The sequence below is a fragment of the Chaetodon auriga genome, chromosome 20 (assembly GCF_051107435.1).
Source record: "Chaetodon auriga isolate fChaAug3 chromosome 20, fChaAug3.hap1, whole genome shotgun sequence".
Taxonomy (NCBI): Eukaryota; Metazoa; Chordata; class Actinopteri; order Chaetodontiformes; family Chaetodontidae; genus Chaetodon; species Chaetodon auriga.
In genome coordinates, this window is record NC_135093.1 from 15172338 (window position 1) to 15192793 (window position 20456).

Below are 20456 nucleotides of genomic sequence, written 5' to 3' on the forward strand. Positions count from 1 at the left end.
CATTGAGCTTCCTCTTACTCCTGAACCAGCAAATCTAGGCCGCCTTGTGCAAATATTCTCGGGCACCTGTTGAGACTAACAACATGCTGCATAATGGAGAGGCACTTTGGAGAAGAGGGCAGGAAGAGGCCAGCCTGCAGATTGCAAGGTGATGGGACCGGGGGACTCCTGTGGTTGGAGAGGAAATGTTCCCCACTGTGGGAAATTACATCTGCACAGCCAAAACTGCAACACAAACAACTTCAAATATCCCAGATTTGTAAAGAAAACCTAGGAATAACTCCTGCTCCCCTTCATAAAGCAAATTGTCAAAAGGATTGGGTAGCCGAGGACGCCGGCTTGTGGCTTTTGTTTGTGCGAAACACATCAAACTCTCTGACAAATAGTTTTTTGATGGTGTGCAAGCGAGGCATTTCTTTCTTTTCCCACCATTACTCTGTTGATATCATGTGGGGAAACAAATTGAAAGATGACTGAAGTGGAAAATGACTGTTAGTATATTGTAACTCTGTATAAACTGGTGAAGCATTGTAATTATGCACCGGAGCCAAGCATGAAATGTTTACCCAGGGAAACAGCTTCAGAAATGCGCAACACGTACATGTCAATGCATAAAATACAATGGGTCTTTATGGGTGTGTTTAATTATTACATTCTGCAGCTCCGAAGCCAAACGCGCTCCCTCTGCCTTTGACAAAGCGTCATATTTCATGTTGGCATGCGTTTCAGTCAAATGAGAGCGAGTCAGGTTGATAGATCGAGGGTCTGCAGAGATGATGCATTTCCCCTGTGATTGCTTTCATAGCCATTACTCACAGCATAGGGTGATTAGTAGGCCGGCGGCTGACACCTCTGCCTGCGCCTGTGCGACGCAGCCATCTCATAGGAGGGTCCGGTTACCTCTGCCACAACACTGATCTTTGATTGCAGGGCTCAATCAATGGGCCAAAATAATGGATTATGTGCATTCCTATCAATCAGCTTGCCAGGGGAAGGAAGTCATGAAGGACAGACAGCAGCCGGGCTATTTATGAAAGAGGCTGGAGGACTTTTAGAAATATCATTCACATTCTGTCTCCTGGATGTCATTGTGTTACCTGTCAAAGGTATTTTGGGAGGAATGTGTCTGAGCTGACCTTGGCTAGCCTCTGTACGCGCTGAGAGACAGAGCCACAGTGACAAAGTGTTAGCTTGACCCTTTAAATGAGGTAACATCCACTGACACCAGCCTGCTGGAGAGATTTAGGCTCCTCTGGGCTGTCACGTTTTCAAGAAATCAAGCTTAAAAAAAACGACATTTAACACACAAACAGTGTGATATTTGAATTAATTCCGACGCAACCCATGTGGCCTCGTCCTGAACTTCACTGATGACGGACTGATGATGTTCAGTTCATTCACGGCGCCTCCACTGCCTCACTGAGTGACTCATTTCTAATGTGAATGGAGGGCAGCCTTACCTTTATTCATGCTTTTTCAAATCCGCAATGCTTCCACACTTCTCAGATGGTTCCATGTCAGAGTTAATTGTAAAGCACCACTTGCTGGCTTTCTCCTTGCTGTACTAGCTAAGAAAGCAACAGCTAACAACAGCCTAATTTACTGACGGGGCAAAATCAGACATATCACTACAGGTTAACTATTTCATTTATTTTCCCCCATTTTCCAACAATCATTCGAAAAGGCAATAAAGAGAGAACACATTAATGTCAGCTTTGTATTTGCTATTTAAAAAATAAGGACTACCACTTCTGAATAATTCGCCCATGGCAAAGGGTTAATAAGTTTTATCTTATTCATGCTGTTGAATCATTTAATAGTGCTTTATAAATTGGTCTCAAGCCACTGATAAAAGCAACTTTTGGTTTACAAGCTCTTATCTCTGCCTTTGCCAGCTTTAATGTCTTAGAACTGCTCTATGGAGCATCAGCAGAACTCTTTAACCATTGACAAATCCATTATTTCCAGCGTATAACTCGCTATAAAGGGTCACTTATTTGAAAGCAGCACCAATGATGCTAATTTTACAAATCACCCTCAGCATAATGCAAACTCCAGCGTGACAAAACTATCACTTAAATATGGAAATTAAAGCAACCTATTCTGATACTGCAGCTCTAATTTCTTTGTATATTGTAATTGTTGGATGGTGCATGGAAAAACAAAAAGAGAAGTAGTTTTTCTTTGCACAAATGCATCTGCTGCAGTCAAACTGCACAGTCAAATTCAATTAGAACACATTTGAGAACATTAGTGATGGCCTATTAAATGATTCGAGGGCTACTTTAAAGAACACTTACATAAGACCTGTATTTTAAAAATCTCTCCTCCACATCTCTTTCCATGGAAAATGTGTGGCCAATCAAATTGAGAAGATTCACGTCTTTTAAATGGATGGGAAAATGACATTTCCTCAATAAGTGTTCTCGAAATAGAGCCCACGATGGCAGCCTGAGGTTGTTGCATTGGACGAGAGAGTTAGCCAGCTCAGCCACAATGCCCTCAGAAACAGCCCGTGCCCTTGGTTGGTCCCTTGGCTCGACCAATCTAGACATGACGTCTGTCACGCGACTCTTATTGTGCATTAATCACTATCAAATTCCATTCTGTGTCACAACAATACACGCTGTGGTTTTTTCTTGATTTTTTTCAAGCTATTAATTAAAAGCGCGGTAATATAACATCAGCATAACCATAAAGCCACCAAGGTCTGCAGCACCAGTTATAGCGAAAAGGCAAATGAGCTAGCTAAAATGCTTGAAGTCAATGAGCCACTAGCACTATAGATATCATCCTCTGGAATCACTTTCCATTTTTTACTATATTTCCCAGGGGTCATTGTGGCAGCTGCATGGCTGATTCCTCCTGGTATAATTTAATATCTTCATGCTTCCCTAGATTGCAGTGTCTGCCAGATAAACCGCCATGATCAGGGGAGAGATGGCGACGGGAACAATGAAAAGTCAGGTGGAGTTTGGGCCAAAGTCAGCTCTAACTGTGTTCCAGAGGACAGAGTTGGACGGAATCCGCTCCAAACGCTGTCCAGGTGGGTTTGAGTGCTCAAGTAATTCTTGAGAAAATTCAATTTAACCTCCAGCGAGCAAATATTGACTCACTCTCTTGTAAACATTTAATTTTCACGGAACAGCTGATGCTGGGTGATGAAAGGACCAAATACTAATTAGCAGAGATTACTAATTAATGTTTGAGGTGATTAATAATGTAATAGTCACTTTTTGCATGGCCCAAGAGAATCATTTCCTAACCTCACCTCTTGGCACAAAAAGAGAGCGTCTGAATGGTTTCGGTCCTCTGGCGTGCAAAATAAAACTATAGGATGAGATCAGCTGCCATGTGACTCTCATCGCCCAGGGAATGAAGACAGCCATGAATTTTATTACCTCTTCCAAGATGGACTGCAAAAGAGTTCTGAGCTGTTTAGACTGAACCTGATGCAATATTGATGGCGCTGGTCAGGCTGGCACAGACAATGCTCTGAGTAGACGGATCAATGCCACATCAAGGGAATAGAGGCAGTTTAGTGAAGGGAGCACAATTGAACTGGAGGCAGATCTACTTTGTGTGGCTTAAAATATACAGAAACTATGCACAATAGGCTACAACTGGAGGACAAAGCAGCCTCTACGACGACGCTGAGCAGACATGGTCGAGAGTGCTTCTATACATCCAGGACAACTACGTTTTGCAGCGTCACGACATCTCACATCAGTGATCGCGTTGCTGCCGCATCCATGCATGGTTGACCCACAATCAGCTGACTATTGTGATTAAAAGACTGAGCAAGCAAACATGAGTTTGGGTAGCAGAGTGCTGTAGCATGGCTACAGGAACAGTTTTTACACTAACATCTTGAATGCTTCGCTGTCAGCCTCTGTGGTTCATTGCCCACGGCTGCAGGAGTCAATTCTCTCTGCAGGGTCTTTTTCTGCTTTTCCACCATCAACTAAATCAGAGAAAACACTGGCTGGAAATTGCTTGTGTATAAGATGTGCACATTGGTCTTTTATTTTAACTTTCTACCTAAATGGAGTTATTAAATTTAATGGAGGATTTCCATTAGCCGATTTAATTGTAACTACTGCTTAAGACTCTAAAATAAGACTGAAGTGCTCTTAAGTGATAGGAGCCCTGTGGTGTCTCAACACCTGCTGGAAGGATTTTGTTAATTCTGGCATTTGATTGGTACACTGTTGACAATGATCGTGATCCTTTAACCATTTTGCAGCCAATGCACATTATTTTAAAGCTAAGTAAGAAAATGTGTAAACACAAACTATGCTGGTACTACAGTCATTGCTGTATACTATGTCCAGCTGCAGAGTTTTCAGTCTCTCAGAAGAGGGTGAAACCATCAAATCCCAAACCTCTGAGTGTGCATTTCCCACAGCATCAGTGGACTTTTAACTAAAATACTGTATAGCATGAAACAATACAAAACTTTCAGTTTGCATGAAGTCCACATAGTGCCAGCAATTTATCAATACCAGTTAAGCTGTTAGTCTCACTTGGGAAGATCCATTATGCTGCTGAGATTGTATTCCACTCTGAAAGTGGAAGCTAGATAGCCTACCTTGCTGAAGTTAGTACTGATTCCCACTATACCTCCCATGTTTGTTACAACACCTGCTGAGTTATTGTTTGTCCAGTATCATAGACAGAAGCTTGCCTCGCTAGCTGCTCACAGGTAAGTAAGTGAGGTTAGGTCAGCACTCCATTGTTCTGTGATTCATATCAAAGAAAGTACTGAATAAGGTACAGAGCGCATCAGTCATCCCACCCAGGTGGTAAACTGACTGTTAGGCTGTTAGAAGTGATGTGATATGAAAAAAAAAAAACAATTTTCTATGCCAGCCCACAGGGATATGGCACCAATTAAATTTCAATACCTACATTATCAGTGGTACCAAAAATTCACACCTCTTGGAGAACACTCATGTGGAGGCTGCTGTAACAAGGAAAATAATGACAATATAAATTTTGATCGGGGCACTGCCGGCAGAAATTTTAATTCCAAATATGTGCACAAGTCAAAACAACAAGGAGATAAATATCTATATATGTGCAGTTTTAATATATATTTCAGTTCTAATATAGAAATTGCTGTATAGTAGCATCCATGTTATGGTTCCATTCACATGCTGACCATGACATTGTATTCCCAGTGTAGAGCTTCTGAGACATCCCTGTGTTGCCTCTACTACTGTCAGCATTCCAAAGGGATCTGAAGTTGTATGCAAAACAAAACAGACCAGCCAGTACACAGTATCTCAAAAGCAGGAGGGAGTGAGAGACTGAGAGCGCCGACACTCTGAATATCTTCTGTTTTACACCAGCATATGGATGTTTCAATTCTGCCATATGTGCCTGAGGGGAATTCTCCCTTGAGCTAGCTCTTCCTCTTTCTTCTGCTCCTCCTCGGGGATCTCTGGCCCCCTCCGCCACCGCTCCTGTCATCCCAGCCATGCTAGCTGGGAGCCTTTTCTCCACTGCATCCTCCCCTGGCTTCTGTCACCAACCGCTGTCTGAGTGTCTCAGCTGAGTCCCAATCTCCCTGTGGCTCCCGCTAGCTCTGCAGTGCACTGTGCCAAATGTGAGGTAATTAAGACACAGAAAACTCCTCCACTCAGTTGGGAAGAGGATTGAAAAGCTCATATCTGTCAGAAGCGGCAGCATGCTGCTAATTTTGCCTGATTTGAAAGCGCTTCAAGGCTGTGCCAATTACTATGTGCATATACTATAGGCAGTGGCATGTGACTCGCATGGCAGGAGTGCGCATTCGTTTGGGGAAAAGAGAAGTTTGTTTGCATCTTGATGATGTTGCTCCTCTGCAACAAAGTGCTGAACTACCAACACACTGCATGCAGGCTACAGTTAGACATTTTTATTAAACACCACACAGTAGCCAGTTGTGATATTCAGCTCATCGCTACAGTTGCTTCGGCTCTGGCAAGCCAGATGATATAAAGCATATATCACTGCCTGTGCACTACCACGGGAAAGTCGCCAAAGACACCAGATTTTAAAACTCTGGTACAAAGAAAAATACAACAAGAATTGCCTGCCGAGGCCAAATTATCATTGTGTGAACTCATTTGGCAAGAGATCGAATATAACGGACGTTCATTTTTATGTAAAGTCCTGCACTCCAGCTCTAAAGTTTCTCTTTGATAACGGCTACATAAAAATGTCTATAAAACCTGCAATGAAACTAAAAAATGTAATTTCCATTTAAACACCTCACGCATCCCACAGTGGATAAGGTGGGTCACTCTGATTTATGTGCTTGCTAAACCTCTAATAGAATTTCTTAAGCGTAGGTGTTAGTGGCTTGGGTGTCACATGATGAGCTAAACACTATTGCAGAGATTTTCCTCCCCTGATCAGAAAGAAATTCACAGGGACCTTTTCCAAAATCAGTCTAAAAATATTGATGCTGTTATGTATCTCAAAATACTCACTTGACCATACCAGTGTGTTTGCACATACTACCTTGTAACTACAAATCACATGTACTTTACATACAGTCTGTACAGTTCTACTCTTTCAGGTAGACAGTGGTTTCTATTAATTTCTGTACAACATAAAAGTCAATAAACAAGCATTTGGAACTTGTTTGGGTTGTGTAATCCATCACCAAGTGTAAGTCTGCTGCTATATTTTTTACATAAGACTTTGAAGGGAAACCATTGACTCATTGCAGCCATTGGTTTCCATTCTATCAGATATGAAAAGGATTAATCAGGCATGCTTTGAGTTGTCTGCACTCCCATACCTGAAAATAATGCTTGACTTTCAGTGTGATTACACAGCTGAAGCAAAGTTCAGCAGGTGTTGAATGGAAGTCAATGGCCACTCCAGACAGCCACTGGCTTCCATTCATTTCCACATGATCTATTTTAAGGCTTCTGAATCGTTGCATGTGTAATCAGAGTCAGAGGAATGTAATAATAGGAATCTTTGCCAAAAAAAAACAACTAAATTAAAAAAAAAAAAGAAAATGTATGTCAACTAACTACACCTTTTTCACAATGGTTAGCAGGCATGAGAAGTATATATATGATTTGTGGCACATGAGCTACATTGTGCAAAGCAATACCACAGTCACATCATACATAGACCTGTTCCGGCTGATTCATAATGAAGCAGTGTGAGTGACTTGCCTCCTGTGTTTTCACACCCGTATCATATTCCCTCCATGCCTCGCTCAGAGGGGGGTTAACAGGCTGGCTCAATATATGTGAGAACACCCCCCTTCATCTGACACACTCCCTTCCCAACCCCTAATGGACCCAAGGGAAACTTCATTATTTATTGCTATTGAAGAGGCCTTTCAATTATAATACTTCAGTCCCCCACCTACCACCCACCACCCCCCCCAGCTATTACCCCTCAGTCTAGGCGTGTAGATTGAATACCTGTGGCCTCTATCAGCGATAATTCAGATGCCCCGCCATGTGAAAAACACGGTCCCTGCACCGGTGACAATGTGGAGGCTATTTGCGGCTCTGGTCAGAGAGGGCCAGGACAGCTGTGGTCTTATGTGTGCAGTGGTGGAATGGAGTCAGCGACAGCAGAGAGATGCATGACATGGCGCCCCTTTCCTCTTCAACCAACAGCTCATGGAGTGGCTTTATCAGCCCAACAGGGCTCCTCTCAGCCTGACAAGTCCCTAACATCTCGTGTGATTTTTCGAATTGAAGCCTAACGCCAGGCTTGACAAGGTGTTGATCCCTCGTCCCTCCAGCTTGCGTGTTGCGTGAATAGCAGTGTGAAGTGGATGCCCGGGAAAACACCACCTGCTTTATGGAGAGGCGGAGAGACACAGCTTGTCGTTAAATATATTGCAGAGATAATAAAAAGGTATGTTTTAAGGGTTCGGTCATCCCAGTTCAGCGAATCGGATTATCGCTGCGCTAATTTAGTGAGAGCAACAAGCAAAAGGTGCCTCATAATGGTTCATCATCTGTGAATGCAGATTTAACAAATTGTTTAGGTGCTCAGTAAACAATTGGCCACTGTAAATTAATAATGATTACTGATTATCACAACAACAGATGACATTTATCAGCCTCTACATTAGGACCAGGGCTGCTAGACAGGGCTGTTGGTTTGCGTATATTTGCAGGGGATGTCATTGTTGTTGCATGTAAATATTTGGATGTGTACTTGTATTTCTCACATTGTGCGGACAAATATCTGTTCCAACAGCTATGTTGTGGGGACTCATCTCTCATCTGGAGACAAAAAAGTAGTGCCCACAAAGTGAGGTAGTCAGGGTTTAGCAAGGGTCAGCGCATGTGCTCGTTATGGTTTAGGTGAAGGTAACTCTTGACAGAGTCAAATAAAGCATTTAAAAAGTGCATGCCTTCACTGAAGAGATGGAATCAATATTAAAAACACTACATCTGCCCCAACAGACTCACTACCGACTTAACATTTGGCCAGAATTGATCAAAAAACAAGAAGGAGTGACGGAGCAAATTAACACCAGACTCAAAACACGCGCTCCCCTTTGCCTTTTCAATTTTTCATCTGCTGGAAATAGATTTGGAGATGGATCCCAACCCAGAGCTGATAAATTTTAATTTGATCCCTCCCATGCATCATTATTTGCACAATGCAACTGGCAGTCGTAGCTTGTGTGCTCTGAATAGCAAGTCCACATTCAAATTCTGCACAGAATACAAAATTCTCCCCCCTCCGATACAACAAAAGGCAATCGTTCCATTTGTTTTCCCACACAATGGCCTCTGGATAATAGTAATATGGGGGTGGGGGTGGATGGAGGAAAAAGCGACCAAGTTATCTGCCTTTCCCAGTCTTCGTCTCTGCCTCTTCGTTATGAATAATAGATTACAGATGAGAGCGGGAGCTTGCCTTGCAGGGAGGTGGGTATAAAGCTGCTTGAGGTCAGCGTGGCAGAGCCAAGATCAGTCTTTTACCAGCCCTTTCCAAAACACTAAGAAGTATCCTCACAACGCTCGTAGCATGACTGTTTATACTGGCTGTTTTATCACTCAAAGCGTCCCTGAGAAGGACGTTGCTGTTCAATACACAGTGTCATGCTTTTCAATATGATAAACAGCTTGGGCAGACTATTTTTGGTGTTTGTGTTGCCAAATCTTTGGTAAACAGCACTCTGCTGTTGTTCACTTAACACACTCTATCCCTCCGGTTTCAGGCTTAGCTGCCTTCGAGTTCCTTATGCTGGCTTCTCAGCTGGTGGGTAGGTGGGTGGGGGGGCGATGGTTGATTACCAGGTTATATGCATTCAGAGAAAACAAAAATCCAAACAACTGCCGTAGTGTAATAATTGTTGATAAATGATTATATAGTCAGGACTGAGAGGCATCTTATAAAGGATGGGTTGAAAGAAAAAGGGGGTTTGATTCAAAAGCTTGACACACTGCTTTTAGCAGTGGATTAACAGCTCTCAGATCTGCGCCCATGTCTGTAATGAGAGAGAGTGTTCACTGCTCACATTCGGTCATAAAAAATCAATTTAAACGAAACATTGGATTCAATTCCCATCGCGAGCGCCGTAATGCAGAAGAAGAAGAAGAAGAGGAAGAAGAAGAAGACGAGAAAGCCCTAGCGTGGAGAAGCTTGAAATTCAAAGACTGGGACCAGACCCAAAACACAATTCAACTGCTCATGCCAACCTCCTTTCATCTGCTAACACGTTCACTAGGGAGGCAAAATGGTCCTCCAGGATAGATATTTGGGGCAAAGTTCACAAGTTCATTTTATTTCAGAGCAGCCGTGGCATTTCAAGTAATCTTATCAGTCTAGGATGGACCTGCAGAAGTGGGGGTGAAGGTGGGGAAGCAGGGAGCAAAGGAGGTGTGGATTTAAAGTCGTTAAATGTTCTTTTCATCGGGGAATCGCTCCCAGGGCAAGAGTTGGAGGACAGAAACCCTGATTCCCAGACTCTATTTGTTAAAGGATGATAAATACCCCCTTGGAAAAATAAGTTAACGTAACACTTCTTTCATTTGAAAGAAAGGCCTTGTGAAACAACTGAAAGAGGATTTAATATATTACCGTTTCATTAAACATATATAAAACTCCTGAGTTTGCTAAATAAAGTTAAGCAGCGGAGGCAATCCACAGATGTGATGCTTCAGCACATGGCGGATTCCAGATTCATCAGGCGCGCAAGCCTCCACTCCACTTTATTTGTGTACAGGACCCCGTTGATCAAAGATGATGAATAACGAATCTAAAGGAAGGAAATTAGCATGAAAAAGTCCTTGCATTCCAACTGATGCATAAAATATCTGCACTTACTTTAATGAGCGGCAATAAAAGTTGCCATGCTGCGCGGTGGGCAGCATCTTGATTGATGCTGCACATTAAGAGTACGCTACCGTGCACGAGCAAACATCACAGCAGCCTTGTCAGCCCATTGTCCCCGACTACCTGCCTGCAAGGACTCTCTATCTCTTCTCCTGCCATTTTACCTGCCAAACTCCTGCTCTCAAAATCCCTTTTCTTGTTTAGCCCGCTCGCTTTTTACCACTCAGATATTCTGTCTGTGCTACATTCCTTGCATATTCCCCCCTTTCTCGTCTCTCTGCGAGATAAAAGTCTTCTTTCTCTTCCCTCCAGCATACCTCGCTGCCAGACAAATAGCTCCACTTGTTTCAAAGTGGCCACAACAGAAGGACAATGATAAGAGAGCTGTCTCCCAACTGTCATTTCCTCTGTCTGCGCCCGCATCTCACATCACTGTAATTGACTGCAGTGTATCTGGAAGTGCTATTGTTCCTCAGGATACCACAGAGTCTTGTCAGGAATTGTAGGGTGGCTTGTCATTCACTGACCTCAACATATTTGAGTTGTGGTGGCATTTGGGAAAACGCTACGAGGTGTTTTTCTCATTTGTGTTCATTTCTGAACACCCAGAGATGCTAATTCAGTCCTCGGCTAAAGGACGCTAAGGATCGCTATTGGGTCATGGAAACGGGGGGGGGGGGGGGACCAGTGAATGATAAACCAGGGAGTCACAACCTGTTAACACCCAGCTGAGCAGACAGTGTGTTTACCAGTGAAATATACTGCTCCTGTCTGCTTTTACATACAGTAGCACAGTAGCTCACCTCTGGCCCGATCCTGGAATCTCCTGCATATTCAGTGGACGAAGCTCCAGAGACAGAGCCATGGACAGAGATGTCCGGTCACCTCTCTGCATTGTGTGCAGGAGAAATCTGTCTTGATCTCTCTTTCTACTAATGAGTGCCACAGCCCTGGCCCTGCTCTCTCCAGGACCTTATTAACACTTTTTTATTGGTTATTCCGCAGAGTGCTTAGCCAGCAGGTCAGCCGTGCCACCTCCCCTGAAACTGACCGTCAATTTGTATGAGCGGGTGCTCTTGTGCCCAATAGGAGCGCGCTGTCAATCAAGCACAGCCGGCGAGCAAAAAAGTGAGCAGCCTTGCTGGATTTTCAGGCCCTGGAAGTGATTTGGGGGTACAGATTGGTCCCTGAAGTGGGACCTGGTTTCAAAGTGTTTTTAGGAGAACGTTTCGTCTGTGAGGGAAGAAAAGAGCAACCGGTGATTAAGATTTAACTCTGAACTTATCGCCACAAGGAGGGCAAACATACATTTTAAGAGGATGTAATCTTATGCGAGGCTTTTTAGGGACTGCTATGATGTGTAAAGCGATCTGCGGAGGCTACGCTGCAGCGGCATTGAGAGCTCGACAACTTCATGAACATAATGAATGCGCTTTTTCTGGAATATAATCAAATGTGACCCTCAATAAACATTTGCAAATATTATGAGAGAAACAAACCTTTCATTGGTATTCATGCAAACATAAAGAAGCCAAAGGTAAGGACATCCACACTATGTAAGGTTTCCATCTCTATGGACTAATCTGGGTTGAGGACAGAATAAAGGATTTTAGGTGTGTTTTTATGGCTTTTGCTGGAAAATGTGTCCAGTAGATCCTGTAACACCTGGTACACACTGAAAATATAATCCGTGAAATGCCACTGAGACAAAGGTTAGAACGTGAAAAAACTTGAACTTTTCAACAAAATTCAGTTCGGTTTTAATAGATGGCTTGATGTCTTTTCACTTGTAAGTAACTCAACCCACTCTTACTGAGCTGTGCTGTCATCAACTGCTCGAACAGTAAACTCGAAAAGGAAAAAGACCAAAATCTGCAAGCCTCTGCTACATGAAGTCACTTTCACTGTAATTTCTCTTTGTGAAGTCCCTTCATTTTGTCTAAAAACACACACTCTGTGCGAGTTTCCTGGCCAAAACACCACTTTTGTAATTTCATGAGTGCCATTGACTTTTATTAAATGGTGTATTTCATCTGATTACAATGCAAGAATTCATGAATTGTTCATGTATAATCATCAGCTAGCACATGAAGGGGTGCAAAACACAGCCCTTTCACATTCATACCGCGCAGGAGGGACTAAAGTTGGCGTCATAGCCGCTTACACACTGATGTTTTACAGAATGAATGCTTTCACAATCATCCGGCTGCAGTGCATTTCTCCGCTGGAGTGGGCGACTGCTGACCGTGATGAACACAAACATCCCCGCATTCACTGTCAGTATGAATGTGTTGACGTCCACTCTGCCACCGACACATAAATCAGCTGATAGATTAGTCTCTATCACAGAATTGTCTTTAGCTGCTGGCCCAGCAAAGTTCCAACCAACTCTGTTTGAAATGTGTTGCTGGTGTGTTCTGCGATAATGAAGACGCAGCCCCGACACAATGGAGCAAAAATAGTAAATATTATTGTAGTCATTTTAACAATCTTCATGAAAACGCAAATCTTAGCCACCAGTGATGTAACTGCGTCAACTTTCTTTCTGTTTGGCTGTTTGCTGGGCAGGTAGTGTACTGAAAAGAGCTGAAGTCAATGACAGTGAGAGTGAACTAAAGCTGTAAAGCTGCAGGAGGCAAAACCAAAACATGAGCTGAAAGACACTCGGGAGAGCTGAGTCATCACTACCTGTGACCCCTCTAGCATTACAGAAAGCACATTTTTCTGTATATATTGATTATTGCAGCATTAAAGCACAGTGTAGCATCAGTTTACGAGCACAGCCTCCATCTGTTATTTGACCCCTGTAGCTGTCCCTCCAGACTCTTAAATAGACAGAATTGAATAAATCATTTTGATGCAACTTACTACCATGTATACTGTGGTTTTACTTCATTGATATTTGTCCAAAGAGGAGGCTAAAATGCCTTTGCAAGTCTAAAAAACCGATGCACCGCCTCACAGACAGCCCGGCAAAAATGCACATACCATCACTGAGTTAGTAGCTGCCGACAAACCGGACAGAGGGTTGAAGTGAGTGACTGTCACGCTGTTTGATTTGTTCGATAATGTGCATTTTGTATCAGCGATCTCATTTCCCATCTCTGGCTCGATGATGCGTCAGAGATTTTTTGTGGTCACCGTATGAATCAGTTCCTGTCTGGGCTTATTTTTCCTCGTGTACCTTAAACAACACCAAAGGTTTTCACGGGCGGATGTTTTCATCTTCTGCCTCATCAGCCTGGAGTGTTGATTACACGGGCTGGAAATGATGATACTGCCTGTGGGCTTGTTGTTCCACGGCTTCTAATTCATTCGGAGGAACGGGAGATGATTGTTTCACAATCAGAGGGACGTACTGAAACGCAGAGAGGGGCTTTTATACCCTGTCATCAAGTTCTTCACAAAAGGTAAACAAAAAGGACACATTAGAGGCAAACATCTGTTCGTCTGTAACAGCAGAACCAAATGATTGGTGTTTGCTTTGTCCGATTCTTTTTCTCCTCAAAGTCTTTTCCCTCGATAGACCCTACAGTCTCTTAATACTGCATTGTTGTACGGTACAACTTGCTCCATGCAGGGCACGCCAATTAGTGACTCTTGCACTCGTTAATGTGCTGAAATTGCATTGTAAATAAAAGTTCTGTGATAACATCCCCCACTAATTCTGCTGCTACATCACCATATCCACCATTCCAGGCACATCATATTCATAAAAACAATAATTGCCTGCCATGAAAACCAATTTGACTTCCTCCACAGGGCAGAATTAAAAGTTGGGCTTAGCAAGGTAATGAAGTATGGCACACGCTAAGTCAAGGATGGAGGCTTTGTCTGAAGTAATCACTTCTCGGGATGCTGTGGCTTGGCTGCGTTTCATATCAACAAGACTGACATATGGAAAAATAATTAAAATGGGCGCATTCAACCAATAACAGCTGGCAAGCTGCATTTTTTATACAATATCAAATTAGCATGCTGGCTGTCAATCCACTCTCCTGACGAAGGCAGAAAATTCCAATCAAGGTGTTAAAGTTGTAATCTAGCCACATCAATGGCAGGGATTCTCAATCTGAAGCGGCTGCACGCTGAGCTTTTCTCCTCTCAAAGCCGCTCCGGCACAGAAAAATATGTGCGACAACGTGACAGTGATTTACAGTGCAGGGTTTTAGTCGGTGACAGTGAGTGAATAGAAAAGTACACCGCAGTTCTTCTGTGACAAGAACAATTAATATAAGCCTGCGATTGGGCTTCAGTCTGCGTAGGCCAGAAGCGATGATGTGGTGTAGCGTTGAATCACCACGACCAGCATACAAGCAAAAGTTGCTCCGGCTCCCTCTTATCTATCTTCTGAGATTATGTTTCCAGAGAACTTTTATACAATTACTGGCGACTCTGAAGCTTCAAACTGAGTTCTGCAGTTTTTACACCCAAGGCAGTGTAACAGTGCAGTCCCATCTGACAGCAGCACACACACACACAACAGATCAGTGAGCATCCTCATTAGTTTGGCTCAGTTTGACAGAAGCCTCAACCTTGCTGCCTCCTAATTTTGGACAAGAGGACAACAGAATACACAGGAGCAGAGGAATCTGCGAGGCGGTGCATCGATCTGGACAGATGGCTGAGGGGACAGGGGCAAGGTAAGCAGCTGTGCATGCTAAATAAAGTGTAGCATTACTAAAAGATTGTCACTCTGGGAAAACGCTCAGCGGGAGTTGAGAATTTGAAGGAATTTTGAAACACATAAGTAACAAACAAAAGTGAGCCTGTGTGTTTGTGTCATCAAATCTTCCCCCAAAGGAAAGAAAAAGAAAGAACAAAGCGTTCAAGTCCCAAATCCCCAATCCAAACCACCTCTGCTGCCAGCATTTCTGCTGTTCATCACTGTTGAGACAAACCTGGGACTTTGAGCAAAGGGAGCTCATGCAGGGAACAGATGGCCACCCACCTTAACACTACACCTCGCTCCATACAGGGGCAGAAGGCTGCAGAGGGAGTCACGAAACTGCGAAAAATTAAAGGCTCTTACACGAAAAGCTCGTCTCTGCTGGTGGTTTGACTGCTGGGACGAAGAAATGTCACCCCGCTCTGCTCTGTAAGCTGGCGTGAAGTGAACTATAAAGACACTGTGTGCATGAGAATGAAATGGAAAGAAGGTCTCTCTCTCTCTCTCTCTCTCTCTCTCTCTCTCTCTCTCTCTCTCATTTCCTATGTGTCTTGGTCTCCTCCCTGGTCCATGTTGCACAAACTGATCATTCATTCTGCATGCTACAACAGCACTGACTGCTAATTTACAGCCATTATTCATGCTGACTTCTTCTTAAGCGGTTGCATTTTTAAAAAGCATGTGAAATTCCTGTTTGCACATGCAATTGGACCCACCAACGGGTCTAATAATTCTTACTAGGCATTTGGACAACAAGACATACACCATGTAGCGAGCTACATAGTAAATAGTGATGCATTAACGGCATTAATATGCGCAGCTCCTCTTGTTCTATGTGCACAGCATTGTGGGAGAACGGCGCGCATCAAAAACACACTCAGGAATCAAGCATCGCTTTTCATGTATGCTTACGCTGTTTTCGATAGGTGCAGCATGCCTGTGCCATTTCAAGCTGAGAGCAAACACAGCCAAACACAAACACAATCGCTCCAGTCGTGCTCGCAAAGCCTATGCTTTTCCATAGGAAAAGGTGACATGTTGGTTCTCATAAACTGCGATAAAACCTGCAGCTCCTCGTGTACCAGCTCACTGTGGTTGTTTCCTTTTCTGTCGTCCCACACGGCTAACAAAGCCCCACTAATCTCGCTGACAGATACATAGAATTTCCTACAGCTGCTTCACAATAAACGCCTCGTTTTGCCGCTTTTCCAGCGTGAACACACAACTCATTCAAAACCTGTTCACAATAAGTACGCGGTATGACATTAGAACACAGATGAAAACTCTGTGTTCCCTACAGATGGCAACAACAAGTTTATGACCCTTTCCCTAAAGGTTGCTGAAAGGCATTTTGGGAAATGTAGGGCAGCACTAACTGAAGTAGAATTGCACAGGGTAAGCTGAGGGGAAGGTCGGCTCACTAGAAAGGTATATTGCAACAAACGACCTCTTGGACTGCAGCGCGAGAGGCTGGGGTTTAGTTTCCCACCCCAGCGCTCATGGCAGATCTCATTTAGAGTTCAGCACAGGGTTTTGTACCCCGCCACACAGATGTGAAGCATCCAGCTGCTCTGACCTCACATCTCCTCCCCAAGGGCTGCGCTGCAACACACACACACACACACACACACACACACACACAAACACACACACACAGCTTGCCATATAATTAACAACCAAACACACTATCTGCCTGTATAATTAAGCAATGTAAGGAAAGTCATACCCAAGCCAGAGGACTGACTCCTACACTTTGCTCTGTTAATATGTCAAAAAACCTACATATCCAAAAAAAAAAAAAAAAAGCAAACTACTGAGATGCAGAAAAGAAGGCAACATCTGTTTCCAGGTTCATGTGGAAACAGAATTTTTCCACTGACTGACCGGTGAATATCTATTTGCGTTCTTTTTTTTTTTCCAGCCTTGTTTCTCTCAGCCAGAGCAAACCAAGCTGTGCAAACCTCTTCAGAAATAATGACGGTCGGTATGATTTAAATTCAACCGGACTGTTTACTTGCTTTTAACCTCAACGTGACTCCATCTCATCACTGCGAGTTCACATCAGCCCACAGGTTCTCCCCTCTGGATGTTAAAAAGCATCCACGGATTTTAGATAAATTCAGCGCTGGGTCAAGCGAAGGATCAAGTGATTTACTGACTATTTGCGAATCATTAAAATGGAAAGAGATATGACTGTGTGTTGTCAAAAACACTGAATATACCGTGGGTACAAGCAATTTACATCCTTCAATCAGTCAAAGAGAGAAGTAGTGTATTATGTAGCTGAGGCCACTCTGCTTTTGTGGATATGAAGAGTGCTTGTAAAGAGACTATGAGAGAGCGGGGGAGGCTTGGTTAAACCGTTTCCCTCCACCACCCTGAAGTGATTGTACACTGGTGAAACGCTAAAGATAATACCAAGCAGCAACAATACCCAAACCAAACTTCAGACCAGTATTTCATTGATTTTAGGATTCAGTCCACAGTAATACCTGCCTCTGGGCACAAGACAGTCAAACACAGACGTTGGAGAGGGGGATGCTGTTTAAGAACTGAGGCTCTCGTGTGTGCTTCACGTACTTTTTCTGTGCTACATTTTAGCGTCAGCAGACCTCAGTCTCAGTCTCACGTTTCATTTGTTTGTGCAGCAGAGAAATCAAAGGCTACCCGCTGCAAAAAACAAAAAAACAAAAAAACACCTATTTGACTGCACAGATGCTGCACGCTGAACCATACCCCATGCTGTTGTTGTGATGTGCATAGCCGGAGATGCCGGAGTGATGCTGCTGCGATATTTGTGCAGAGGAGAAAATCTATTTAAAAATATCAGGATTCATAAAGCCTAATCATTTTTTTCATATTACTCATCTCTGGTAGTGATGCAGGGCGGGTGGGGTGGGGTGGGGCGGGCGGGGGGCTGCAGAGAATATCAGCAGAGGTTTTTTTTTTTTTTTTTTTTTCTAGCTGACTATGAATACCATTGTGAAATGGACCCCCTCTGGGGATGAAAACAAACGAAGCAAAAAGTAAGGAGAAAAACAGCTAATTTCATGTAAACATGAATATGATGGTTCCTCATTAGAAATAAAAGTAGAGAGAAGCGTCTAGGCCCCTGCAGTTTGGAAACAAAGCCATGCCACTGAAAAATAAAAAGATGAGTTTCTGCTGGTGGAAAAGCCACACACACGCCTGCCGAGCGACACATAAATCTGAACTGGTATTTATTAAAGCGGCGACAGGTCATCAGCTGCTGTAATTAGGATGATGAACAGGAAATCAGCGGGATTTGAGAGCAAAGAGGAAGAGTGGGAAGACATACGCAGCAGTGGAACCAGATTACATTTAAATCATGTAGATTTTTACTAAAGCAGTCAGCCGCTATGAAAGATTACAAGCGTTCTCGCTCTGGCACAAACACATTCAATTAAACATTCGATAGCAGTATCAGGTGAAGGAGCTCGCCTCGCAACCCCCGCGAGGTGACACACACTCACACACACACACTCACACACACACACAGGGTCTAGTTTGTGGAGCTAAAATGGATGGAAATAAATCACAAGAGCTCGGCCAACATGGCTGCATACTAATCAGCGTATTACCCATGGGAAAACTCTGGCCCCTGACTAATGGCTGTGTGTGCACGTGTGTGTCATGGAATGCGTGTGCGTGAGCTCGGAGTCACCTTCCCCACCTATCAACAGCACTAAGTGTGTGTTTGCTTGTGTTTAATTGCAAAAAAAAAGCAGAGGCAGGAGTTCATGTGAATTGCTTGGGAGGGAAATTGAATCTGGTAACTGTTTCACCTCCATCTGTGTCTTGTTGTTGATCACCGGTGGAACATTACGTGGGTCGCTTTAGCATTCAGCAGGTATATAGCGCAGTGTTCCTAGATGTGGTAACAGGTCATTCAATCTCCTGTGTGAGAGAAGAGAAGAGAAGACGGAATGAAAAGGTACTTTACCTTTAGGATGGCCTCGACCCAATGTCACAAAACCAGAGGAGATGAAGTTGTGAAGTTCAGCACCTCCACTGCTGCGGACGCTCTCCTTTCCATAGTGGAGACCTGCAACGCACACAGACACACACACGTGCACGCACACACACGTGGAGGCAGGCATGCAGGGCCACCATGAGGAACAGTTCAAATACAAACATTTATGTGGATGCACACACACACACACACACACACACACACACACACACACACACACACACAGACACAGACATACACAGAAAGCATTAGTATTCTGATCAGTTCATGAAAAGCAACAACTAAAACAGTGTTTCGTCAGAGAAATCAGAAGGGTCATAAGAAGACTACCAGAGCATAAAATCAGAAAAAAAACAAACATTTATGCCAGGCAAAAATATTTTCTGTTTTCCCATACACTTCTAACATTTGACTTTCTAACCTCATGAATCGCTGGATGGTTTATAGCTCGTCAGTCCTCTAAAAATTCTTCGGATAAAACAGGGAGAAAATAAGTCATATTGACAAGTTGATATTTCCACATTGTAATCCAACAATTTTACACATCGAGGTCAGTCTGCGAGTCACACGTAGCAGTCGGCCTGTCAAAATAGCTGTTTTATATCTGAGGCTCTGGAGGAGCTTCGCCAAGTCTGGGAGAAAATCCTGATGATGTCATAGTGATGTCATCAGGACTACAAACTTCTAACGTGCGTTACACACTGGGGATGTAGAGTTTGTCTAACTTTTGTTAGCCTCCCTGAACTTAAGCATCTGTTCAAGAGTGTCCTTGCCAAGGTGTGCAGCAATAACAATGGCTTAGAAACAAAAGTAAAGCCAAAAAAATCAGAATTAAACTGAAATGTGATTATTATTTCATAATGAACATTTTACAACCTAATCATGTACACAATTTCATCCTAAAAACGACCAAAATGGCGCTTTAAAACAATCCAACAGCTGTCTGAAATCTAAAAAATATGTAACTAAGACCGATGACTGAACATCTTTTTAGACTTCCACCATCACGAGTGGCAGCTGAGAGAGGTTCAGCTTCATTCAGACGTCCTCTGACACACTGGAGCCACACCTTAGAGACAACCAGTTGCGCTTGTCTTGATGAAATGGAGGCAGCGGTTGTTTTTCTACTTCAGCTACGTCAAACTTCAGACAACACGGAGGAACAGCTGAGCGTCACGGTCAGCTGCTTCCCAATACTCGATGATTTACAGGCTTCCGAGACTTGAATAATAAAAATGACGCATGGAAACACATCTCACTTGCTGAATGAATCACTGTCGTGCACCAGCATAGTGGAAATACTGCAAAACAGTTTCCCAATCAGAGCTGAGATTATATGTATGTATGTATGTACTGCACATACTCAGTGCTAGTGAAGATATGCATACCAATCAGCCAATCGTTTCAGCTCTAACTGCAGAAATTCACCTTTAAGGGGCCATAAATCACAAAGGCTGGGGATCACTAGGCTAA

General features: G+C 43.4%; 1 protein-coding gene across 11 annotated transcripts in view; it reads right to left on the reverse strand.

The window, feature by feature from the left end:
- Positions 1–20456, reverse strand: part of LOC143338865 (shisa family member 6) — a 59662-nt gene that overhangs the window by 31230 nt on the left and 7976 nt on the right. For all 11 annotated transcript variants that reach the window (XM_076759717.1, XM_076759715.1, XM_076759709.1 and 8 more), the window contains exon 4: positions 18954–19055. In XM_076759717.1, coding sequence (XP_076615832.1) covers positions 18954–19055 — 102 coding nt within the window. The remainder of the gene's footprint in view (positions 1–18953; positions 19056–20456) is intronic.